Source organism: Natator depressus, chromosome 9 (genome assembly GCF_965152275.1).
Source record: "Natator depressus isolate rNatDep1 chromosome 9, rNatDep2.hap1, whole genome shotgun sequence".
In the NCBI taxonomy this organism is placed as follows: domain Eukaryota; kingdom Metazoa; phylum Chordata; order Testudines; family Cheloniidae; genus Natator; species Natator depressus.
This window is the reverse complement of record NC_134242.1, coordinates 26,780,271-26,800,122: the sequence shown is the minus strand read 5'-3', so window position 1 is coordinate 26,800,122 and position 19,852 is coordinate 26,780,271. Positions and strand designations below refer to the sequence as shown.

Sequence of the window (19,852 nt, the reverse complement as noted above, 5' to 3'; positions counted from 1 at the left end):
GAAAAAGTTCTCCATTGTGAAAGAATAGAATGTCATATTATTTAAAATAGCTAAACACTTATTTTCTGTGAAATATTTATAAAAGAACTACAAAATATTCATACATATCAGTAAGGCAATTTAAATCACAGTAAAATTTCCTCTTTTTTGTTCTTAAATATTTTTGCATTATGTGTGCCATGCTTATCATAGTGATACAAGATGGACAATAAGAAACTAATATTAAAAAAAGGCCATCCTTTACTGAAGATTTTTCAGGTACATTTCTGGAAAGCAGTTTTATTTTGATGTTAACTATTTGTTGGCAAAATAAAAGTGCCTTATGTTTTTAATTGAAGTCTATTTGTCATTGAGTAAATCCATTCTAGTTCATACTGCAAAAATTTTTCCCAAATCTTTCTCTTTTGCATGTTCATTGTACATTGATTATTGTAAATGTATTTGGATCCACCTACATGCTTCTTGGCTGCCTTTGATTAAACTTCCACAAATAAACTCAGTCCAGATGGAGACTTTAACAACTGCTCAGCCTGTATTTCTCATTTCAAACAACTTGAATATATGTTGTTGTGAAATCGCTGCCAAATTGATTCTTAGCTATGCACTTGTACATGCCAGAATCTGAAGATTTTGGATTCTGAATGATTAATGTCCCTTGGGGGTGAAGAAGTTCACCTCCAGATGGTCTGCCTTTACTAGCTGGGGAAAGCACAGAGTGGTCTGGCAGCTCCCATGTGATTTCTGGTTTTGGTATCCCCAGTGCCATACAGTTGAGCTGAACTGCTGCCCCAGCCATAGTGCGTATACTCTGTGGTGGTCTATTTGTAATCCATGGGGGATAGGCTACAGTCATTACAGAAACAGTTATAGATGACTCTCCAGCATTGTTCTGAGCCTTACACAGGTAGTTTCCTCTATCACGAATGGTTGCTTCTCGAATAACTAAAGTACCATTTTCAAGTAATATGTATTTCCCAGTAATTTGAGGCCGATCTAGCACATAGCCACTTGGTACTGTCCATATAATGTTTGGTTTGGGGCTTCCATCAGAGAGACAGTGAAGGGATAATGATTCCCCACTGATGCTCTTTATTAGTCCTCTTGAATGGGTAAGAATAGTGGGCTTCTGACCAACTTCCAAGATGATCAGCTTTTCAATGTAGCCTACTTTATTTCTAGCTGCACAGCGATACTTTCCTGCATCATCTTTGGAAGGATTATAGATGATGAGGGTACCATTACTCCCTATATGATACCGGGAAATTCTGGCTCCATTGGAAAATCGTGTGCCATTGGGTAATATCCAGATGATTTCAGGAGGAGGGTTTCCATCCACTGAACAATTTAATATGATAGTTTTTCCTGCTTTTGCTATGATTTTTTCATTGAATGGATTTCTGAACATTGGTCGTCTTAGCATTTCTAATACCTCCAACTGTACTACCAATATGCTTTCTCCTCCATCATTACGTACCATGCATATAAAATCTGCTGTGTCTGAAGGCCTTACATTCCTAATTTCAAGTGTCCCATTTTTGTGTACTGTTATTCTGCTCCCATAGTATGGAGCTGTTAAGAAAATATTGTCAGGCATTATCCACATAATTTGAGGGGAAGGTGTCCCTTCTGACATACAATCTATTTGCTTCTTTGAGTGCCTTATTGCTGTTGCTTTAATGACAGTTTTGTTTGTATATAAACCATTTATCAGGGGTGGTTTAGAAATAACATCCAGTTTATAAAGTTTTGTGTCATCTCCACCAGGATTTCGGGCAACACATACATACTCCCCAGCATCCAACAGTTTCACTTTGCTGACTGACAGTGAGCCATTAACGTGCAGTAAATATCTGTCTGTTGAAGCTGAGATCATGTCACTGGAAGGTAGCAACCAAAATATTTTTGGCTTGGGTTCTCCAACAACCTCACAGTCAAATACTGCATTATCCCCAGCTTTTACTTTAGCATATGTCTTGTAATTCTGCTTTATACGAGGTGAAGCTGTTACAACTGTAATGTGTACCTTCATTTCATCTTTTCCTAATGTATTTTGGGCATAACAGGTATAGTTGCCCTCTTCAGCTATTCCAACCTTGTTGAAATACAGAGTTCCATTGTCAAAAAGAATGTATCTCCGAGACCTGCGTCCATTGTCATCTGCTTGCATCACATTATTAATCATGGTGCCATCTGGCAAACTCCAGGAGATCTCTGGCTCAGGTGACCCAGAGGCTTTGCAGTCCACTTTGAAGTCCTTCCCATATGGTACCTGTTTTTTAAAATACTGTTTTTGGTCAATCTTTGCTGGTTTCATAGTCACACTGACTTTCATCAGGATCAGGTCATCTCCAATTCTGTTTCTTGCTACACATAAATAGTCACCTGCATCCTTTTCTGTGACTGCCTCGATAAACAAGGATCCATTAGGATAAACATGGATTCGACTTCCCATTCTAGAAGGAAAAAAAGAATTGTTTAATATGTAGCCACATGCTAAAGAAGAACACTGAGCCCTAATAAGTGATGTAAAGATGTATGGACTCAAGTGGATGAATTGCTGTGGGTTTTTTTCTTCTATATCTTAAAATTGTGTCTATCCCATGCTGTAGGTACATGCACACTATCCATTTTAAGGAAAAACAAAGATATATCAATATCTTTCCCAACCCTGTTCCCCCATTTTTGTGAGGACTAATTTATCTTCCCCCTTTGACCACATCAACCCCCTGCCCCCCCCCCCCCCAAAGACTGGGAAAATAAATCTTGCTATGTGGCATGAAAGTCATCAAACTTGGGCTCTATCAGATCAACAGGGGAAGAGAGATCCAGAATTTATGGGCCAGTACTTCAGCCAAAGCCAAAAAGCAGCTAGCATAGGTCAGATGGTTGTATGCAAAGCAGACTTAGAGCTCTCCTTTACACTGTCTCCCTCCTGCAGCAGTTGTGGGTATAGACATTTTTCTCCTGCATTGTGTTAAAACAACCTGATGGCTGTTCTAACACCAGGGGGCTGAAAACACAACCCAGGATCAGCATGGCATAAAGGGCATCATGACTGTTGTCACATTTCCCTATGACAACTGCAGCAAGGGGAGTGCATGGTATAACAGCCACTGCAAGATCATCCTTATAGTAAGATGATTGATTCCTGGCTGCTTAAACTGAATTTAGAGCCAGTTTATGCTAGCAGTGTGACACATTAGTTAGAACATGCTGCACCAGATAATCTGGACCTTGGAGTCTGATTCTGATCTCACACCAGTGTTTGCACTAATGTAATTCTAATGACTTCAGTGGAGATTCTTCGGAGACTCAGTGGTGCAAGTGAGTAGAATTAGGCCCTAAGGAAAACATTCCTTCTATCATTTCCATCCTGTGTAAACTTGGGGCAGTGGGGGTAGAGCCATACCCAGATTTTATAAATCATTTATTTGTCTTATAGTGAATAAAATGTATATAATAATAATCTGGATAAACATTCATAAAATGAACATTAAAGGGAATGCAATTAATTTTAAATGGGAAATCATTTATTACAGCTACCTATTTAATAATACATGCTTATTGGGTTATCACTTGTAAAGTGAGGGTCATATATTGCTCTTCTGCAGGAAAAATGCACACGGGCAAGAGAGATGGGCGAATTCTGACCCTTTACAGCTGCAGAAGAAAACCTTCATCTACAGTGTGAGAACATGCCTGGTTTTTTAATTAGGGTTTTGCCTTTGTTGCACATGGTATGAAAAGCTTTGTTTTTTCCTCTTCATCTTTCCCATTCAGCCTTTTTAAGACTACCTAGTCCGCACTAAAGAAAAAATTAGGCTAAATTATAAAAGTTCTACACGCCAAAATTTCAGGACCAGAGCTCATCTGAATCTGGTAATAACCATTCCATGCTTGCGGAACTTAGGAGCTCCTTAATACTGAGGTACCATTTTTGTGAAGCTACTAAGCTCTGCCGCATCAAGTGATCCTTTCCGTTTTACAATATCGCTGAAAACTCTGGAAATGAAGAATCTGTGCAGTTATTTGACACCTTCATAGACCTAGCTTTTCCTAAGTAAACCCTGTAGACCTACGTTTTCCTAAGTAAACCCCCAACAAGTCTCTTTTTGGGAGGAATTCTAAAAGTAAAGGTTTTATAATTGTGGAAGTTGTTCATATAATCAGAAATCTAATCTGCTTGAACTTTTTGCTTGGGAAGTAAGTTTCAGAGTATGAAGCAGTCTCTGGAGTTGTAGAATGAACCCGACCGCCCCCACTGCCCTCCCCCCCTCCAGCTCTTTGTTCAATAACTAGATCCCAGAAAACAGGAGAAGATGAGTGAGGAACTTTAGGGGCAGGCTTTAATAAACCTTTCCTCAAATCTCTGTGTGAAAAGCATCTTAATTTATAATGCTTCTAGCAGCCTATAAACAGTGATATGTGGTGATAGACAGAAGGTTCTACAGCTTTTTTGGTGTGCAGGACATAGCTAGAAAGCTAGGACTCCCTTGCACTGAAAGCAATATCACGTTGAAACTGGCAGTAACTTAGACTCACTGGAATATCTCCTGCTCTACTGATTTTCAGTAACAGAATAGTTAAGTGTAGGTGGAGTCTTGCATTTAACCTGGGCACATCCCCTTGTTTCTTCCATCTAAAGCTCATCCACCATGTTCTTCTCCACTAGTGGCAGAATTCCAGATCTGGCCATTTAAGATCAGTATTAATAAAGTGAATACAAAGGAAGTATGTTGTGTGTATGAATTTGGTAGACATTACAATAAACTGCAAACTTTTATTTAAATCAACTCAGTGTCAGCAGATTTGATTTTTTTTATTTATTTTTTTTGTTAAAAATAGACTGTCATTGTTGAATTGGGCCTTTTAAACTGCTATTTACCATTTGAAATAATAATTTTAAAACTGCAATGTAAACTGTGAAACAATTAATTTCTTTGGTCATACTTACTGATTGCCAGTAACATGACTGCAGTAAATTTATTACCAACTTTCAGTAATTGGACTATAAACTCACAGGATTTTGCTTTTAATACAGTAAATGAGGTTTTATAGGTTTTCCCTGTAGGGGATATTTTCAATCTATAAGTAAACAAATGAATACTTTAGTAATGCCAGTCTGTCTCCAGCCAAATGGCTGGCAACTGGTGTATGCACATAGTCAAAACAAAGTATGTTAACTGGTACCCAGTCTTATCTGCGCTCATTCTGTAACTGGCTAGGATGTGAGACATGTCAGCTCAGCCATAAGATACAGAAGTCAAAGCAGCTGTCGAAGGTTGCAAGAGTAATCAAGACACTCATTTTATAAACTTGTGTTCTCACTATATTCCATTTGCTTTTCAGGAGAAACTATATTCACTAGATTCTGTTTCTTAATGAACTAGTAAATGGCTTTTCATATTTTTAGCAATTATATTAGTTTTGGAATTTTGCAATCAAAACTTTTATTTTTAACAGTTAAACTGTCCCCACTTCTGCTCCAACAAATTTAGATTTTATTGTGCAACTGTTTTAAATTTTGTGATGGGAAAGCGGTTTATTTTTATAAAAATAAATTGCTAATTGTTACCAATTAAATATTTATATGATATCCAACTATATCAGTTTGCTTGCCACTACATTCACAAACTATCATTGTCACTGCTAAATTGGTTTTTTCAACAAGCAATCTTACAAAGCATAATTAAATTGTTACTATGTACACCAGATTTATAGTAAGTTTATTGTATTTCTCTGTAGCCATTGTGCTCTGAGATGCCTTTAATTTAATTGATTTATGTTAAATCTCTTCTGTGGTACGTATGGCATGTAAAAGCCTTTCTAAAGTAAAAATCCTCAAGCTTACTCTAAAGCAGGGGTGGGCAAACTTTTTGGCCCGAGGGCCACATCTGGGTGGAGAAATTGCATGTAGGGCCAGGGCAGAGGGTTAGGTGCAGGAGGGAATGCGGGGTGTGGGAGGGGGTGTGGTGTGCAGGATGGGGCTTAGGGTGCAGGAGGGGTTTGGGCTCCAGCCCAGCACCGCTTACCTGGAGTGGCTCCGGGGTAGCAGCAGTGCGCACCAGTGCCAGGGCAGACTCCCTGCCCTGGCCCCCGTGCTGCTCTGCTCTGGAAGGCGGCTGGCACCATGTCCCTGCAGCCCCTGGGGGGAGAGGGGGACAGAGGGCTCCACGCATTGCCCTTGCCTGTGGGTACCTCCCCTGAAGCTCCCATTGGCTGTGGTTCCCCATTCCTGGCCAATGGGAGCTGTGGGGGGCGGTGCCTGGAGGTGAGGGCAGTGCATGGAGCCCTCTTCGCTCCCCCCCCACCCCCGGGGCCACAGAGACATGGTGCCGGCTGCTTCTGGGAGCTGCGCGGGGGTCGCGGCACTGCAGGGGTGGCAATCCTGTGGGGTAGATCCAGCCTGTAGACCGTAGTTTGTCCACTCCTGCTCTAATGTATATATCCTGCATGAGGGTCAACTTTATATTAACATCCAAATCCTATTCAACTGACTACATATGTTGAGGATTTGGCCTTAAATCAGAACAGAATAAAATGACCTAAATTCAGCCATTGCATGAATAGATTAGGCTTCACTGATTTAGTTGGGCTGCACCCGCTTATAATAGGGCTGAATTTGGGCCATTAATATTAGAAATATAACAATAAAATTGCATTTTCTGTCACTAGAGATGGCTCACTTTTATTGCGGGTTAAAAACAAATTTGGCTTCAGTTAAGCAGAGTTACAGTACATTAGGCATTTGTGCTTGGCAATATCACAGGATTGACTCTTTAAGAAAATTCTTTCAGTGATTCGTGGTCTGCAGTGTTAAAGTAAGCACTAGAAAAATAAAACGAGCTCAGTCACAAAGAAACATTCCTACCTGTGCCATTGGTCAACAACTGCCTTGGAAGGCAACCTCCAGATTATTCTGGGCTTTGGCTCCCCGGTAGCTGAACAGTTCAGAAGCAATCTGTCCCCAAAATTCAGCTGAGTCATTTTCAGAGATGCAGTTGCTATTCTGGGAATTGTATCTTTCTGTTCCACCATGAGATTTACCACCCTCCTCTCTGACCCAGTGGAGCTTGTAGCTATGCATTCATAGTTCCCACTGTCAGAAGGAGCTATGTTTCTTATGTAGAGGGTTCCATTGGAGAACAGGAACAGTTTGGCATTTACAAAATGCAGAGGCTTCACTGCTGTTCCATCAAAGAGGACCCAGTGAACACTTGGATGAGGGTTTCCTTTTGCTGTGCAGGGGAGTTTCAAACTTTCACCCATAATTCCTGCAATGTGTTGTCTCTTCTCTTCCAAAATAACAGGAGGTGCCACAATCACCTGTAGTTTTACTGTCAGCGTATCGGCACCAGCTGGATTACTAGCCATACATGTGTAAAGCCCTCTGTCATAAACAGTGACTTCCTTGATTATTAAAGTGCCATCTGGTTGCACAGATGCTTGTTTACTTCCTGGAAAAGATTCCGAGACATACGTTTTGTTTGCTAGAATCCATGAAATGGTAGGGATGGGCCTACCTTCAGCTCTACACTTCACAGACACAGGCTTTCCAGAATGGACAGTGATCACTTTTGACCTGCCCTCTAGGATCCTCGGTGGATATGCCACCACAGACAAAGTGACCAGGAGCCGATCTGAGCCATGCTGGTTGGCAGCAATACACAGGTACTGTCCGCGGTCCTGAATGTTCACGTTCTGGATGGAGAGGGTGCCATTAGCAAATACTTCAAACCTGTTGTCACGCTTGCTTTTTGATACATCAGTCCCTAATTAAACAAAAAAAGTAAAATATATTTATATTACATAAGAAGCCTTTATTTATTTACTTTTGCTTTTTATCTAATACAATAATAATTGCTAGCAAAAAACCAGCTGCCTTCGTTTTTTATCCTGCACTCATCACCATGGTATCTGAGCACACTTTTTGTCCCATAAGGGCTAAAGAACAGTGACAGGAATGAGAGGAATAATAGTGCATGTGTTTATGTATACTGTGAAAGATGTATTACGGAACCAACAAAAATCAGGGGGTGGGGGGAGCAGAATTGCTCAGCAATGGAGCGCAGGATCTTATTACAGGTGGATTCTTAAGAAGCATGATCTTCTGTATAGGCCTCACTACAATAATGCTATTGCTAACATATGCTGAATATGGTAAACGTTAAATACAGATTGACCTTTTTTCCTTTCTCTCTCTCTCTTGAAGAGCCGTTTTATAAATACAGTAAGACACTTAAGGATGTATGTGCAGTGCTGGAATATTACTACTTTTCAGCCATATGTAGTATTCATCTTATTGCTTTATGGCTGGTATCCATCTAAAGCATGGCTATATCCCAGCATGGTGCACCTAGCGCCTGTCTTATTGCTAATATATTGTATAAGACAACCTTTTAAACAAGGCTTATACGGCTTACCTGATGACACTTTAGTCCAGTGAATTGTGGGAAGGGGATTACCAGTCGCTTCACAAGGGATGAAGGCATCTGAATTAGCCAAAACGGTAAAAGCAGCCAGTTTTCCTCCCACTATTCTAGGCTTTGCCAATCTATTTTTATATAAAGAGTCTAGGGCTATGAGGTTGTTGTTGGTTTCTTGATCTGCTGTCTTGTCAGACCAGCTTTTGACAGAATTGTCCTTGTCCCTTCTCCTTGCAGGAGTGTATGGAGTGGAGCGCTGTGGGGATTTTAATGTAGTCAGAGTATTAACTGTTAATGTTTTGCCTATTTCTGAAACTTCAGGAGACTGTTTATGCCAAAACTTGTTTTCCCACTGGGGAGATAAGGTGATTTGCACGATACTTGTGTGTGGTGTCTCTGTTATTTGGGATGTTAATGGGGTAGGATGCTGTATGCTGGAGTTGATCACATGGGTAGTTACAGCAGGAGATTTGGTACTGAGCTCAGCTTTGTCAGGAAATGTTGCCTGTGCTGTATGTTTCTGCTGAATAACTCTCTCTCCCATTTTTTGGTGTGGTTTTTTACTTACCATTACAATAGTTTTGTTTTGTTGATTAGGCACTGCTTCAGATGTTACAAAGGATGTGGCAGGTAATATTGAGGTGGTGTTGAAAGGCTTCAAAGAAGGTGATGTGGCTGGGATTGTAATGGCAGGTTTTTCAGTAGAGAGAACATCAGATGGTAGTTTAACAGGTTGAGTGTTCTCAGCTGTTGTAATTCTAGTTAATGTTTGCATAGTTGTTGCAGGCGAACCTTTAGTTACATCTTTTGTGTGAAGAATCTGTGGCACAGTTGTAATTGGGATTACACTTGTGTTCCTATAAAGAAATTCAGTGGGTATGGGGATGGTGGGCTTAGTTAAAGACTTAGCTGTTGTCAGGATATACAAGGTTGTGTTCACTGATGAAGCAGTGGTGGTGCTATGGCTTGTAGTAATGCTTTGTGAAGTCATAATCTTCTGGGGCTTTTTCCTCCTTTGATCTCTCCTCCTTCCAGCTCTGAATGCTTTGATTTTAGTGATTTTCATTTCAGTGTGAGGAACAGTAGTAGATCTAAATGTTGGCATTGGTCTTGTTGCAGTCATTTCTTTCTTCATAACAGTTGGAAGATTAGAAGAATAGGCTGAAGATGGCAGTTCTGCAGTAGTAAGAGATTGAATGGGAGACTGTTTCTCAGACATACTATTGTCATGACTGATAGGTTTAGTTAGGGATAAGAGATCATCAGTTTGATTCACTTCCACTGAAATTGTTGTTAAATGTAAAGGAGAAACTCTATCTATGGATAGCGTTGCAGTAGTTTTAGGAAGCGTGCTGTTTATTGCTGATGATGGCACTGTACTTGTTCGTCGTCTGGGTAGCTTCTTCAATAGCTCCTTTTGAATGTGTGTCTTTCCAAAGAGATGGTGCCAAGGAATTTTTCCTCTTAAAACTTTGGAAGAAGTTCTAATTTTAGTGGTTGGGAGGATGGATTTAACATTTGAGGATGTCTTGCTGTCTGCAGAAGTTGTAGTTTCCATAGATACACTAAGGGTCTGTCTTGCAGTTGTAGGGAGTCTGACAGTGTGTGTTTGCAATGGTGCACTGGCCTCTAGTTTCCTTTGCAGGGTACCCTGTGTGCTTTCACTATAGAAAGGCATTACAGTGGGAGTTGTTTTTTCTCCTTCTGCAGTGAGTCTGTTTTTCTTTTCAGCCAGGAATGCTGTGGTTTGACTTGTAGGCTGCTCTGATGTGAGTTCTGGTATATCCACTTTCACAGGTGGGGGCATATGTGTTTCTGGGCTAAGCAGTTCAAGTGAACTTCTGGAAGGAGTTGCGGGATGTGAACACAATAGACATTTTGTGTCCAGCTCTATAGCTGGAGGCAGAGTTGTACTTTCTCTACTGGATTCTTGTCTCACAAAATTATATCTATGTCCTCTGATAGCTGGAATTCGATCTGGTCTAATAATTCGTCTTCTACCAGAAATTTTCCTTCGTCTTCCATATCGTTGTCTTGACTGTAGTGTATTAGCTGTAACATCTCTAATTATCTGAATCTGCTGATGAGTAATAATAGTTGACCCTGGTGGTAGTTTAGGAGTTGTTATTTTTTGAGTACTGTGAAAATAAATGTGACCAAATTCAGTGTTTGGCTCGCTGACTGTCACTACAGATATTCGATGATCTGATTTAGTTGAAGTCTTATCAATAGACCCAGTAAATAAATCAGGTTTTTCAACTATGTTCTGGGAAGTGACAAGGCTGGTAATTTCAGTAACATCTGCCGTTTGTGTTGTAGATATGATTTTTAAATACTGATTACTTTCCCCAAAAGACACCAATCTGTGTTCAGCATTAAAGTCTTTAGCTGTACTATTCACTAAACTAGATGTAGTTAATGGCTGTATAATAGTTAATGATGTTTGATTTAATTCAGAAGTTTCCAATGAGTTTGGTCTTGTCACTGCAGATGTTAGATCTGCATTTGGCTTTTTGCTCTTGGGTCTTATAGACTGTGTAATCCATGGACTAACTGTTGGAGCTACTGCCTCTGTAACCATGACAGAAGTTGTTTTAGACTTGAAATTACTTGATGTAGTTTTAGGTTCTTCAGTTACAATAGTTGCTGAAACCTTTTTCAGAGTAGGTATAGTTGGTGCTTCAGATGCTAGTATAATAAATTCTTCTTCTGGAGGTATATGGTCACCAGATGTTTCTTCCTTATCCCCAGACACCTTAGAGGATAGATGGTCTGCTGTAGGTGATTTTGTTCTGGCATTTTCTTGTTTTTCTGGCAAAGTGGAATTTTTCTTTGTTTTTTCAACAAATGCTGCCCAATGTTGTGGGTCAATTCTCCTGGCTGAGGAAGTGAATTGTCTTCTGTGTCCCCTAAATCGTCTGTTTATTTTGTCCCCATTGCGTCTGTAAGTCATCTCTCTATAGTTATTCCATTTATTTGCAATCCCTATAGGTTGATTTCTGGATGCAGAATCAGTGGGTGCTTTACTTGTTACTGAAGTTTGCACAGTAGCTAATGGATACTTATGTTTTGTAACAGCTCTAAGCTCCTCATGACCAGATCCATCTCTCTCTCCATTTTCTTCTGGAGCTGTCTTTTCTTTTTGTGAAGCACCCTCATTCACTTTAACTAGCACTTGGAAAATCAAAAAATCCATACCATGTTGATTGGCTGCTACACATCTAAAATAGCCACTATCTCGTTCTGTCATCTCTTGTATTTTTAGTGTGCCATTGTGGAAAATATGTTTGCTTCTTACAGACTGATGAAGAACTGTGTGCTCAGGTAGGATCCAACTAATAGATGCATCTGGGACACCAACAGACTGACATGGAAGGTAGAGTGTGTCACCAATGAATGCCGAAAGTTGAGCCCCATTAACGTTGTTGTGTTCCACGTAAGTATCAATCACTGTGATCCTAAATGTTAGGACATCTGCATCATTATAATTTGTGCCTATGCAGTGATAAACTCCAGTGTCAAAACTATCAGCTGTCCGCAGTGTGAATTTTCCACTTTTAGCTATTATGATTCTTCCATCTTCACTAACATATGGCGCTCTAACTTTGCTCCCATCAGCTAATATCCATTCAATGGTAGGAGAAGGCTCACCAAATGCCTGACAGTCCAGTTCCACGGTCCCACCCACTAAAACAGTGTGTTCAACTCTTGTTTTATTATCTCTTGAAATTATGGCCCAGCTGTGTCTCAACTGTTTTTCATTAGCATTGGGCAAGATAATTTGAGCATCAGTTACATATCCAATATGTAGTGTGCTGAATGTGGTTGCTGTCCTGTCTAATTGTAAGGCCACCTGGCCTTGGAGCAGCCAAGAAGGTTCAGCTGTCAGTTCACTCTCTACATTGGTAAAAACTTCTTCACTTTCAGAGTACATCTGTTTGTACTTGTAACTGATGTAAGGCACTTTGGTCAGTAAGAGATTCCTTTCGAGTTTCAGGGGAGAATCACTGTATAGGGCCAATATGCTCCACAGCTGTTGAATGTGTTCATAATCAATACTACACACCAGAAATGTTGAAAATGATACTTTGAGTACTGTATTATCACCATCTTTGTCAAATGAGAGTGGGGACATTTTTGTGGGTTTTTGAACATTGCAAACCAAGTTAGCTTGATTTCCTGTTTGGTCTGTCATATTCAACATCATGGTTCCAATGGGAGCTATAAAATCTTTGGGAGAGATGGAAATGAAGTCCCCTTCATCTGGCATAGTGATGTTTTTAAATTTCAGGGAGGGGTCTATGGCTGGCTTACTACAGGTTAAAGATGCAGATGGGATGTTAACTAAATGTTTGCCTTTAGAATTTCTGGGATTGGCACAAACTGGACATTGCTGGGCATTAGAAGAACCTCTGTCTTTCTTGCACTTTATAATATCTAAGGGGAGGAAAAAATAATGTAAGTTTTTGTGATACTAGTTCCAGTACCAAAACAACAACTTATATTTTGCTGAAAGATCTTTCCTTGAATAAAGGGCTATGAAGTATTGACAATAGAGATCTTTAAGTCATCACCAAGCTTTATTTTAACTGTTGCCTATTCCATTAGTGAAACCTTCAGCATGACTATCATTGCTATCACAGCTAGTCAGCATGCCACAGCCTTGCCTTGGGAAGCACACAATAGGAGGCATTGTTCTATTGTGCCCAGATCCTGTTCAGGGGTGCAAAAAGGAGAAGAAACTCCTTGTGCCCTCTTCTTCACTTGTGCACCTTCCCTGTGGTCAGGCACAATATGGCCCTAATTAATTGAGGCTTACCATTGTGAGGTAAGCAATTATTACTTTCCTTCTTTTAATGACCACAAAGGCAAGCCCTGGAGAAACAATGGGACTTATCCAAGGCTGCCTTTCTTCTCCTTTAGCCACAAGACAATCCTTCCCTTTTATCTCACGCTTTCCAAAAAATCATTTGTCACACTTCTTATAGTGGTTTGGTAACATCATCTGGTTACGCTTTGTCATGAAAACAATTTATCTCAAAAATTTGTCTGAAGAAAGCTGCTTATTCTTGTAAATAATTATTATTCCTGAGACTAAGACTGCAAACCATAATACCATAGTATGCTCTAAAAATATAAAAACTAACAAAAGTATTTGTTCTGGTAATCAAATTGTAAACTACACAGAAAATATTACACATTTAATGCATCTCTCTATCCGCACTTCACCTAAAATGTACCTCAGTCTAGCCCTAGAGGGAACCACTGAGAGAGAGAGAGAGAGAGAAGATAATTCATTCTCTTTCAACATTTTCACCTGCACAGAGAGAAGATAATTCATTCTTGAACATTCAGCTTTGGGCACTGCCAAAAAGGGTTCCATTTAGAGATACCTGAGCTTGGAAATGTATTGGGACCACTAACCTCAGTTCATTTAGGCCACTAAACAACATTCAGATATTCCGTTTGCATGCATGTGCGCGCACCTTGCTAGCCAACAATAATGGAAATAAAAGAGATGCATGGTAATTTAAGGGAATAAGGCACCATGGGGCCATGGAATGGTAAGGAATAACATTTTAAACAGCTGACAAGGAAGTCACAGAAGATCAACAGAAAGTCACAGAATAAAGTTTTACACTTTAAAAAGTGTTGTTATAGTAATGACCAATCTCTTACTCTTCATAAGTAATTTAATTACTAATTTGCACACACACAAAAAAAGATGACTACTATAATGCCTCTATCCAGACATTACTAACTGGTCATCATAATACTTTGCACTTAAATAGTGCAGTTCAACGAAGAATCTCAAAGCACTTTCAAAACCTGGAAGTAATTTTCTCCATTTTAATGGTGGCTTAGAGAGGTTATGGTCACACATTAAATCAGTGGCAATTAGAAACAGAACCCAGATCTCCAGGCTCACCCTGTAGCAACTAGAGAATGATGCCTCCTTTGCAAAGACCCCAAGGGAAGTCACCAATCTAGTAAGAAGGTATAAACAAACAGAAATCTTTCAGCTCGTACTGTACCTGGCCATTGTTCTGCCCAGTCTACAAACCATTGTAGATCACAATCACAGGACCAAGGGTTTCCATGAAGGTATATGCTCTCTAGTTCAGGCATGTAAGAAAACATCTCTTGTGGTAGTGAAGTTAAGAAGTTGTCAGACAAGTATATATGCTTTATGGAGGATGTTTTAAATATCTGGACGTAGCGCAAGGTGACAAAAGCATCTGGATGAAGCTGTTTAAGTAAATTTCCTTCCAAGTGCACCAGCCTCAGTGATATAAACCCATAGAAAACTTCTGGGTGTACAAATTCAATTTGATTGTGGTCCATATGCAACCGTACCAAGCTCTTGAGACCATGAAAAGTGTCCTTCTGAAGTATTCTGATTTTATTATAGCTCATTTTTAAGACCTGTTGGTGAAAAGATAGGGATAAAAAGTCTAATAAAAAACTACATTATTTTGGTATTGGTAGAAGAATTCTAGCCAACTTTGAATTATTACTACTCAGGTGAAGTACCTAGATATATGAGTCATAGGCACTATGGGAAAAAACAACAGATATTATCATTTTTATAAGTGTGGTTATGGTCAGACATGACCTCAAATATTCAACAAGCCAATGTATGTATACACTTTACTCATATCAATAGTCCTAATCAAACTGCTTTTGTGAAGAAGGTAAGCAGGGTTTGACCATAAAATAAGTGAGTGTATATTTTTTTTCCTTCACTTACTACTACAATGCCTATACAAATATGGAAGAACAAGCTGGATTCTTGGCTGACAAATATTTTGTCTGACAAATAATGAAAAGAATTATTAACTCAGTCCCAGTTGAAGGATCTTTTTTATGAGAGAGAATGTGCTAGCCAAACTCAACTTTCTGATGGTACTTTGTTTGCAGACTTGCAGTCTAAAATGAGCAAATTTGGCAAAAGGTTATTGAGTGCTAATAAATATGGAATGATAAAACCATTTTTGCAGTCATTTTTCAGATTGGAATCATACTTTACATACTTTAGTATGTATGTTCTTTACTGGCTTCCTAATCCTCACAAAGAACTGGTGATGCCTTTATGAATTACTGAATGTTGCAAATTAGCGAGTAAACAAACAATACAAAAAGCAACAATAATGCACAAAATCTACTTTGTTCAAGTATTTGCCAAATCTAATTGTTATAATTATTTACAGTCATACTTTGTGTTCTTCTAGTTAATAGCAGCTGTGGATCAAAGTTTCAGTTGGGAAACTTTTAGGCATTGTCTACATATGGAGCCATTCAGGAGTAGCTATTCCTGAATAACTCCATATGTAGACACTCTTGTTCCAAAACAAGAGTGCTTTATTCCGGCATAAAAGTGTCCACATGTAGAGTTATTCAAAAATGCTGTTCCTGACTAACTCCATGTGTAGGTAGACAAGCCCTTATTCTCCTTAACTGCCAGAGGACTCTTGAAATACAAACCAACAAAAACCCTCAGCTCTCTACTGTAGCTTCCAGGCTGTTCAATGAAGTGCAAAATGCTCTGAAGTCCATTTGTTAGAGCTACCCCTAGTGAAATATGCACTAATACAGCCAGAGGCATTGCAGCAGTTATCTTAGGTGGAAAATAGAAAGTCAATAATTTTAAATTAATATGTGTGAGCTGCACACAGAGTTGGTCTGAAGATAAGTATATTTTATTTAATTTTCTAATATTTCTGAATGGCACAATGCACCAGCTGCTTCAATGGCAGAACTGCCTCTGAACTGGTAATTTACTTTATAAAAATAAAGTAATTGTTATATATGACCTTCCTATAACAATCTTCTAGGAAATCTCTGCAGAGACATGCTAAGAAACCCACTTGGTTCTGTGTGCAAATGATGGGATGTGCAATTTAGAGAAGATCTACTGTCATAAGTTTACTAATGTTTTATTTTAAATAAGCAATAAAGCACCAAATATTATAAACCTGTCTCATCCACTGTTAATAACATCAAAGAACTGCCCTTAATATTAGAATGTAGCATTTTCTTTCTGTCATACAAGGAGCTTTGCAGCAATACTCTCCCTTTTGTCTTGGTGGATATGAATAAGAATTGCAACTGCTAGAAGTACTAGCTAGGACAGTGCTGGCAGATATTCACCACACTCCTCAGCCTGGTATCTAAGTGCCAAGCTGGGACAGAAAGAAATTTCCCCTGTCGGTACAGTATTTCAAAATTAATTACACTGGGAAGGGGAAGAGCATGATTTCATCTGAAGCATTTTTCAGAATTACCATTAGAAACAGGATATCAAGATAAATGGACGACGGGTCTGTTCCTATAGATTTGTACCTTTTGTTGATTTTTCTGTAGCAAAACTAAGATGAGACGATTTCAGTTCTTACCTGTAATGCATTTAAATCAGTGAATGTCTTGTCGGGGATTGTATGGATCTCATTGCTGTGCAACATCAACAACTCCAGTTTCTCCAGGCCGGAAAAATCTGTTTCGGTCAGTTTAACCAAGCTGTTGTAACTGTAACAAACATTTCATTCCAGATCTGGGTTTAGTCAGTCAGCTAAAGTTCAAAAGTAAAAAACAAAAGAAAACTTTCTTTTGCAAATGCATAACAAAGGCAGATTTTAGTTCTGATGTGACAAGGCAAATTCCAAATGCTTTTTTCATCTTAGCAGGTAAAACTCAAAGATTTTGCTAGTCTGGCACAGACTGATTCCTGTGGACTGTATTCAAGTAGGTGGAGATATAGCTGCAGTAGATGGATGCAAGAACGTGAGAAGAAAATTGCCATCTTTGGACTCTTGTCTAGGAGGAGGAGGAGGAGCTTCAGTACCGGTAAATGTCTACAATAATGCATTGAATTTTTATGATTTTTTTTTTCAAAATTATTCATGGCTGGTGAAAGGTGGGATCAGCTGGAATCTTTATTACACAGAAAATACAAGCTTCCCCACATTACCCCATCAACGTGCCTTAACAGCAGATGGAGTCGAAAGAACGTAGTTCACTGTCATTGCTCTCTGCTGCGATTGTTAACAAGACTAGATTAATCGTTTCAAAGGCCAAAAGAAGTGATTGTGATAATCTTGTCTGACTTTCTATATAACACAGGCCATAGAACTTCCCCAAAATAATTCCTATTCAAACTAGAACATACCCTGTATCTTTTTTTAAAAAATCCAATTTTGATTTAAAAATTGCCAGTCATAAAGAAACCATCACAACCACTGGAAAATTGTTCCAGTGGTTAATTACCCTCACTATTAAACAATGTGTGCCTTATTTCCTGTTTTAATTTGTCTAGCTTCAACTTCTAGCCATTAGATCTTGTTATATCTTTGTCTGCTGGATGAGAGCCCATTGACAAATTTCTGTTCCTTGTGGAGGTATTTATGGACTGTGATCAAATCACCCCTTAACCTTCTCTTTGTTAAGCTAAATAGATTGAGTTCCTTGAGTCTATCACTATAGGGCATATTTTCTAATCCTTTCACCATATTTATGACTCTTCATTATTGACTACGATCAGGGATATGGTGATGTGGATGCCTCCCCACCAGGACCTGGACAGAGAATTGAAGCTTATTTTTCATGGGCCAAAAAATCACCAAGCAGTGGTGGTAGTTGTTTTTAATAATTTATTATTATTTATATTATCGTAGAACCAAAAGGCTCCTGTCAGGATTGCGGCCCCATTGTGCTGGGCACTTGATCACTATGGGCCTGATGCCATGCCCACTTAAGTAGATGGAAAGGCTCCTGTTGACTTCAGTGGTCAAGATGAAGCCATATCAGCCTGGGCTGGATTTGAACTGTGGCCACTGTTAGCCAGCCCTTTAGCGGGCCCTCTAATAATAATGATATGGATTAGACACACTCAGATACAGATTTTTTTTAAGTTGCTGGCTGGTCTTGTTTGATTGTATTATCAAGACTTTCACAACAGGGCATTACAGAAAAACAAATTTGAATAGATAACTTGAAGGTTAGTGAGAAATAAAAAGGGAGAAACCAGTATGGATAAAATAAACATCTATTCCCTCCCTCATTTACCCAATTATAGAACAGAATAGTTTCTGAGACAAATATTCAGAGAAGTGTTACTTCATATCCGATTAGCAGATGGAAACAGAGGAGGCAAAGTATCATATGAAAAGTTTTTCTCATGGTACAGTATGTCCAAAGTGGAAGTGCTGGCACTAATCTTCATAGTATCTGAGACCCATATATGTTAATCAATTTGTTCTCACAACAACCCTGTGAGGTAGAAAATATTATCATCCTCAGAAAGACGAAATGGCTAGCCAAATGTTACACAGGAAGTGGCAAAGCTTGAATTTGAACACATCTATTGAGTTTGCACTCCAGTCTTAACCTTTGTAAGGATGATCTCAATTCCAGACAGCAGGAATCCTCTGAATTCACTTTTTCAGACTCAGTAGGTTCAGATAAGTATAAAAGAAAGAACTGTATACTCCAAATCATTGGAGGTTCTTCCATCCCTAGTGATAACATGATTTTGCATTAAGGTGGTGGGGTAAAAGTAGCGGGGAAAATCAAGTCTCAGACTGCCAGTTATGGAAAAGGGAAAGTGGATGTCTACTCTTGTGCAAATTATGGTTCAAACCGAATAAATTTTGTTTTTATCTGTTTTTAAAAATTATATTCCTTAAATTATTTAACAATTGGCCCCTAGAATCTGAAACCTTGAACTCCCAATCAATGTGGGAGAACATTAGGTTTTGCCCCAGCTGTTACTGTAATGAATTCTGAATACTGCAAAATAGTAGATTTTAAAGGTTTTTAAAATCAATTTTAAGACAAACCCAGAAACTCTAATTATATTTTGCAAGGCAATGAGAGTTAACTGCAAGCATAGATAAAATGCAGATGTTAAACATACCCTAAATTGATGCGCTCCACGTTTTGGGGGATGTGCCGTGGGATGGCTGTGAGGTACCGGAACGTACAGTGTACTTCAGTAGGGACGTAGCAGGCACAGAGCCTGGGGCAGGCACTACTGCTGGGAAGAGTAGCCAGGCAGAAACTGAAGAGAAACTCCAGCAAGCAAGGTTTGCTTCTGCCTTTTACTTTCATCCTGCGTGCTAATCCTAAAACAACATCCCTCACAGCAAGCATGAACAAATGCAACCCTGCAAACAAAACAAAAAACACAAGCAGTCATATTGTGAGATAAGTATCAGGTATCTTACACCTGGGTACTTGTACAACTATTATAGAAAAGTTTGCTACCATAAAAACTGTAGGGTTTTCCTCATTTTTCAAATGGATACAATAGCTTGAAGTATTTATAATTTTAAAAAATCCTGCACAGTTTCTTACTTTCAATGAGAAGCACTAGGCATGCTATTGCTTACAGGTGTAATAGTAGTAGAAGTAGTAATAAACCTGACACC

The 19,852-nt window shown here is 39.1% G+C and overlaps 1 protein-coding gene across 1 annotated transcript; it reads right to left on the bottom strand.

The window, feature by feature from the left end:
• IGSF10 (immunoglobulin superfamily member 10) lies at positions 1 to 19,574 on the bottom strand. The gene is made up of 6 exons (XM_074963763.1): positions 19,339 to 19,574; positions 16,823 to 16,952; positions 14,462 to 14,852; positions 8,424 to 12,863; positions 6,872 to 7,772; positions 1 to 2,453 (listed from the first exon to the last, which is right to left on the bottom strand). Exons 1-6 carry the CDS (start codon positions 19,572 to 19,574, stop codon positions 545 to 547), a joined length of 8,007 nt encoding a protein of 2,668 aa, XP_074819864.1. The 3' UTR covers positions 1 to 544.
• Positions 19,575 to 19,852: the final 278 nt, after the last annotated feature.

Excerpts from the sequence above, each read along its gene's own strand:
- IGSF10 (XM_074963763.1), bottom strand. The coding sequence starts at position 19,574 with ATGCTTGCTGTGAGGGATGTTGTTTTAGGATTAGCACGCAGGATGAAA. Across the intron at positions 12,864-14,461 it reads CTGGGCAGAACAATGGCCAG|ATATTATAAAGTGCAAGAAA; the intron begins GTACAGTACGAG and ends TCCTCCCCTTAG. Across the intron at positions 7,773-8,423 it reads CTGGACTAAAGTGTCATCAG|GGACTGATGTATCAAAAAGC; the intron begins GTAAGCCGTATA and ends TTGTTTAATTAG.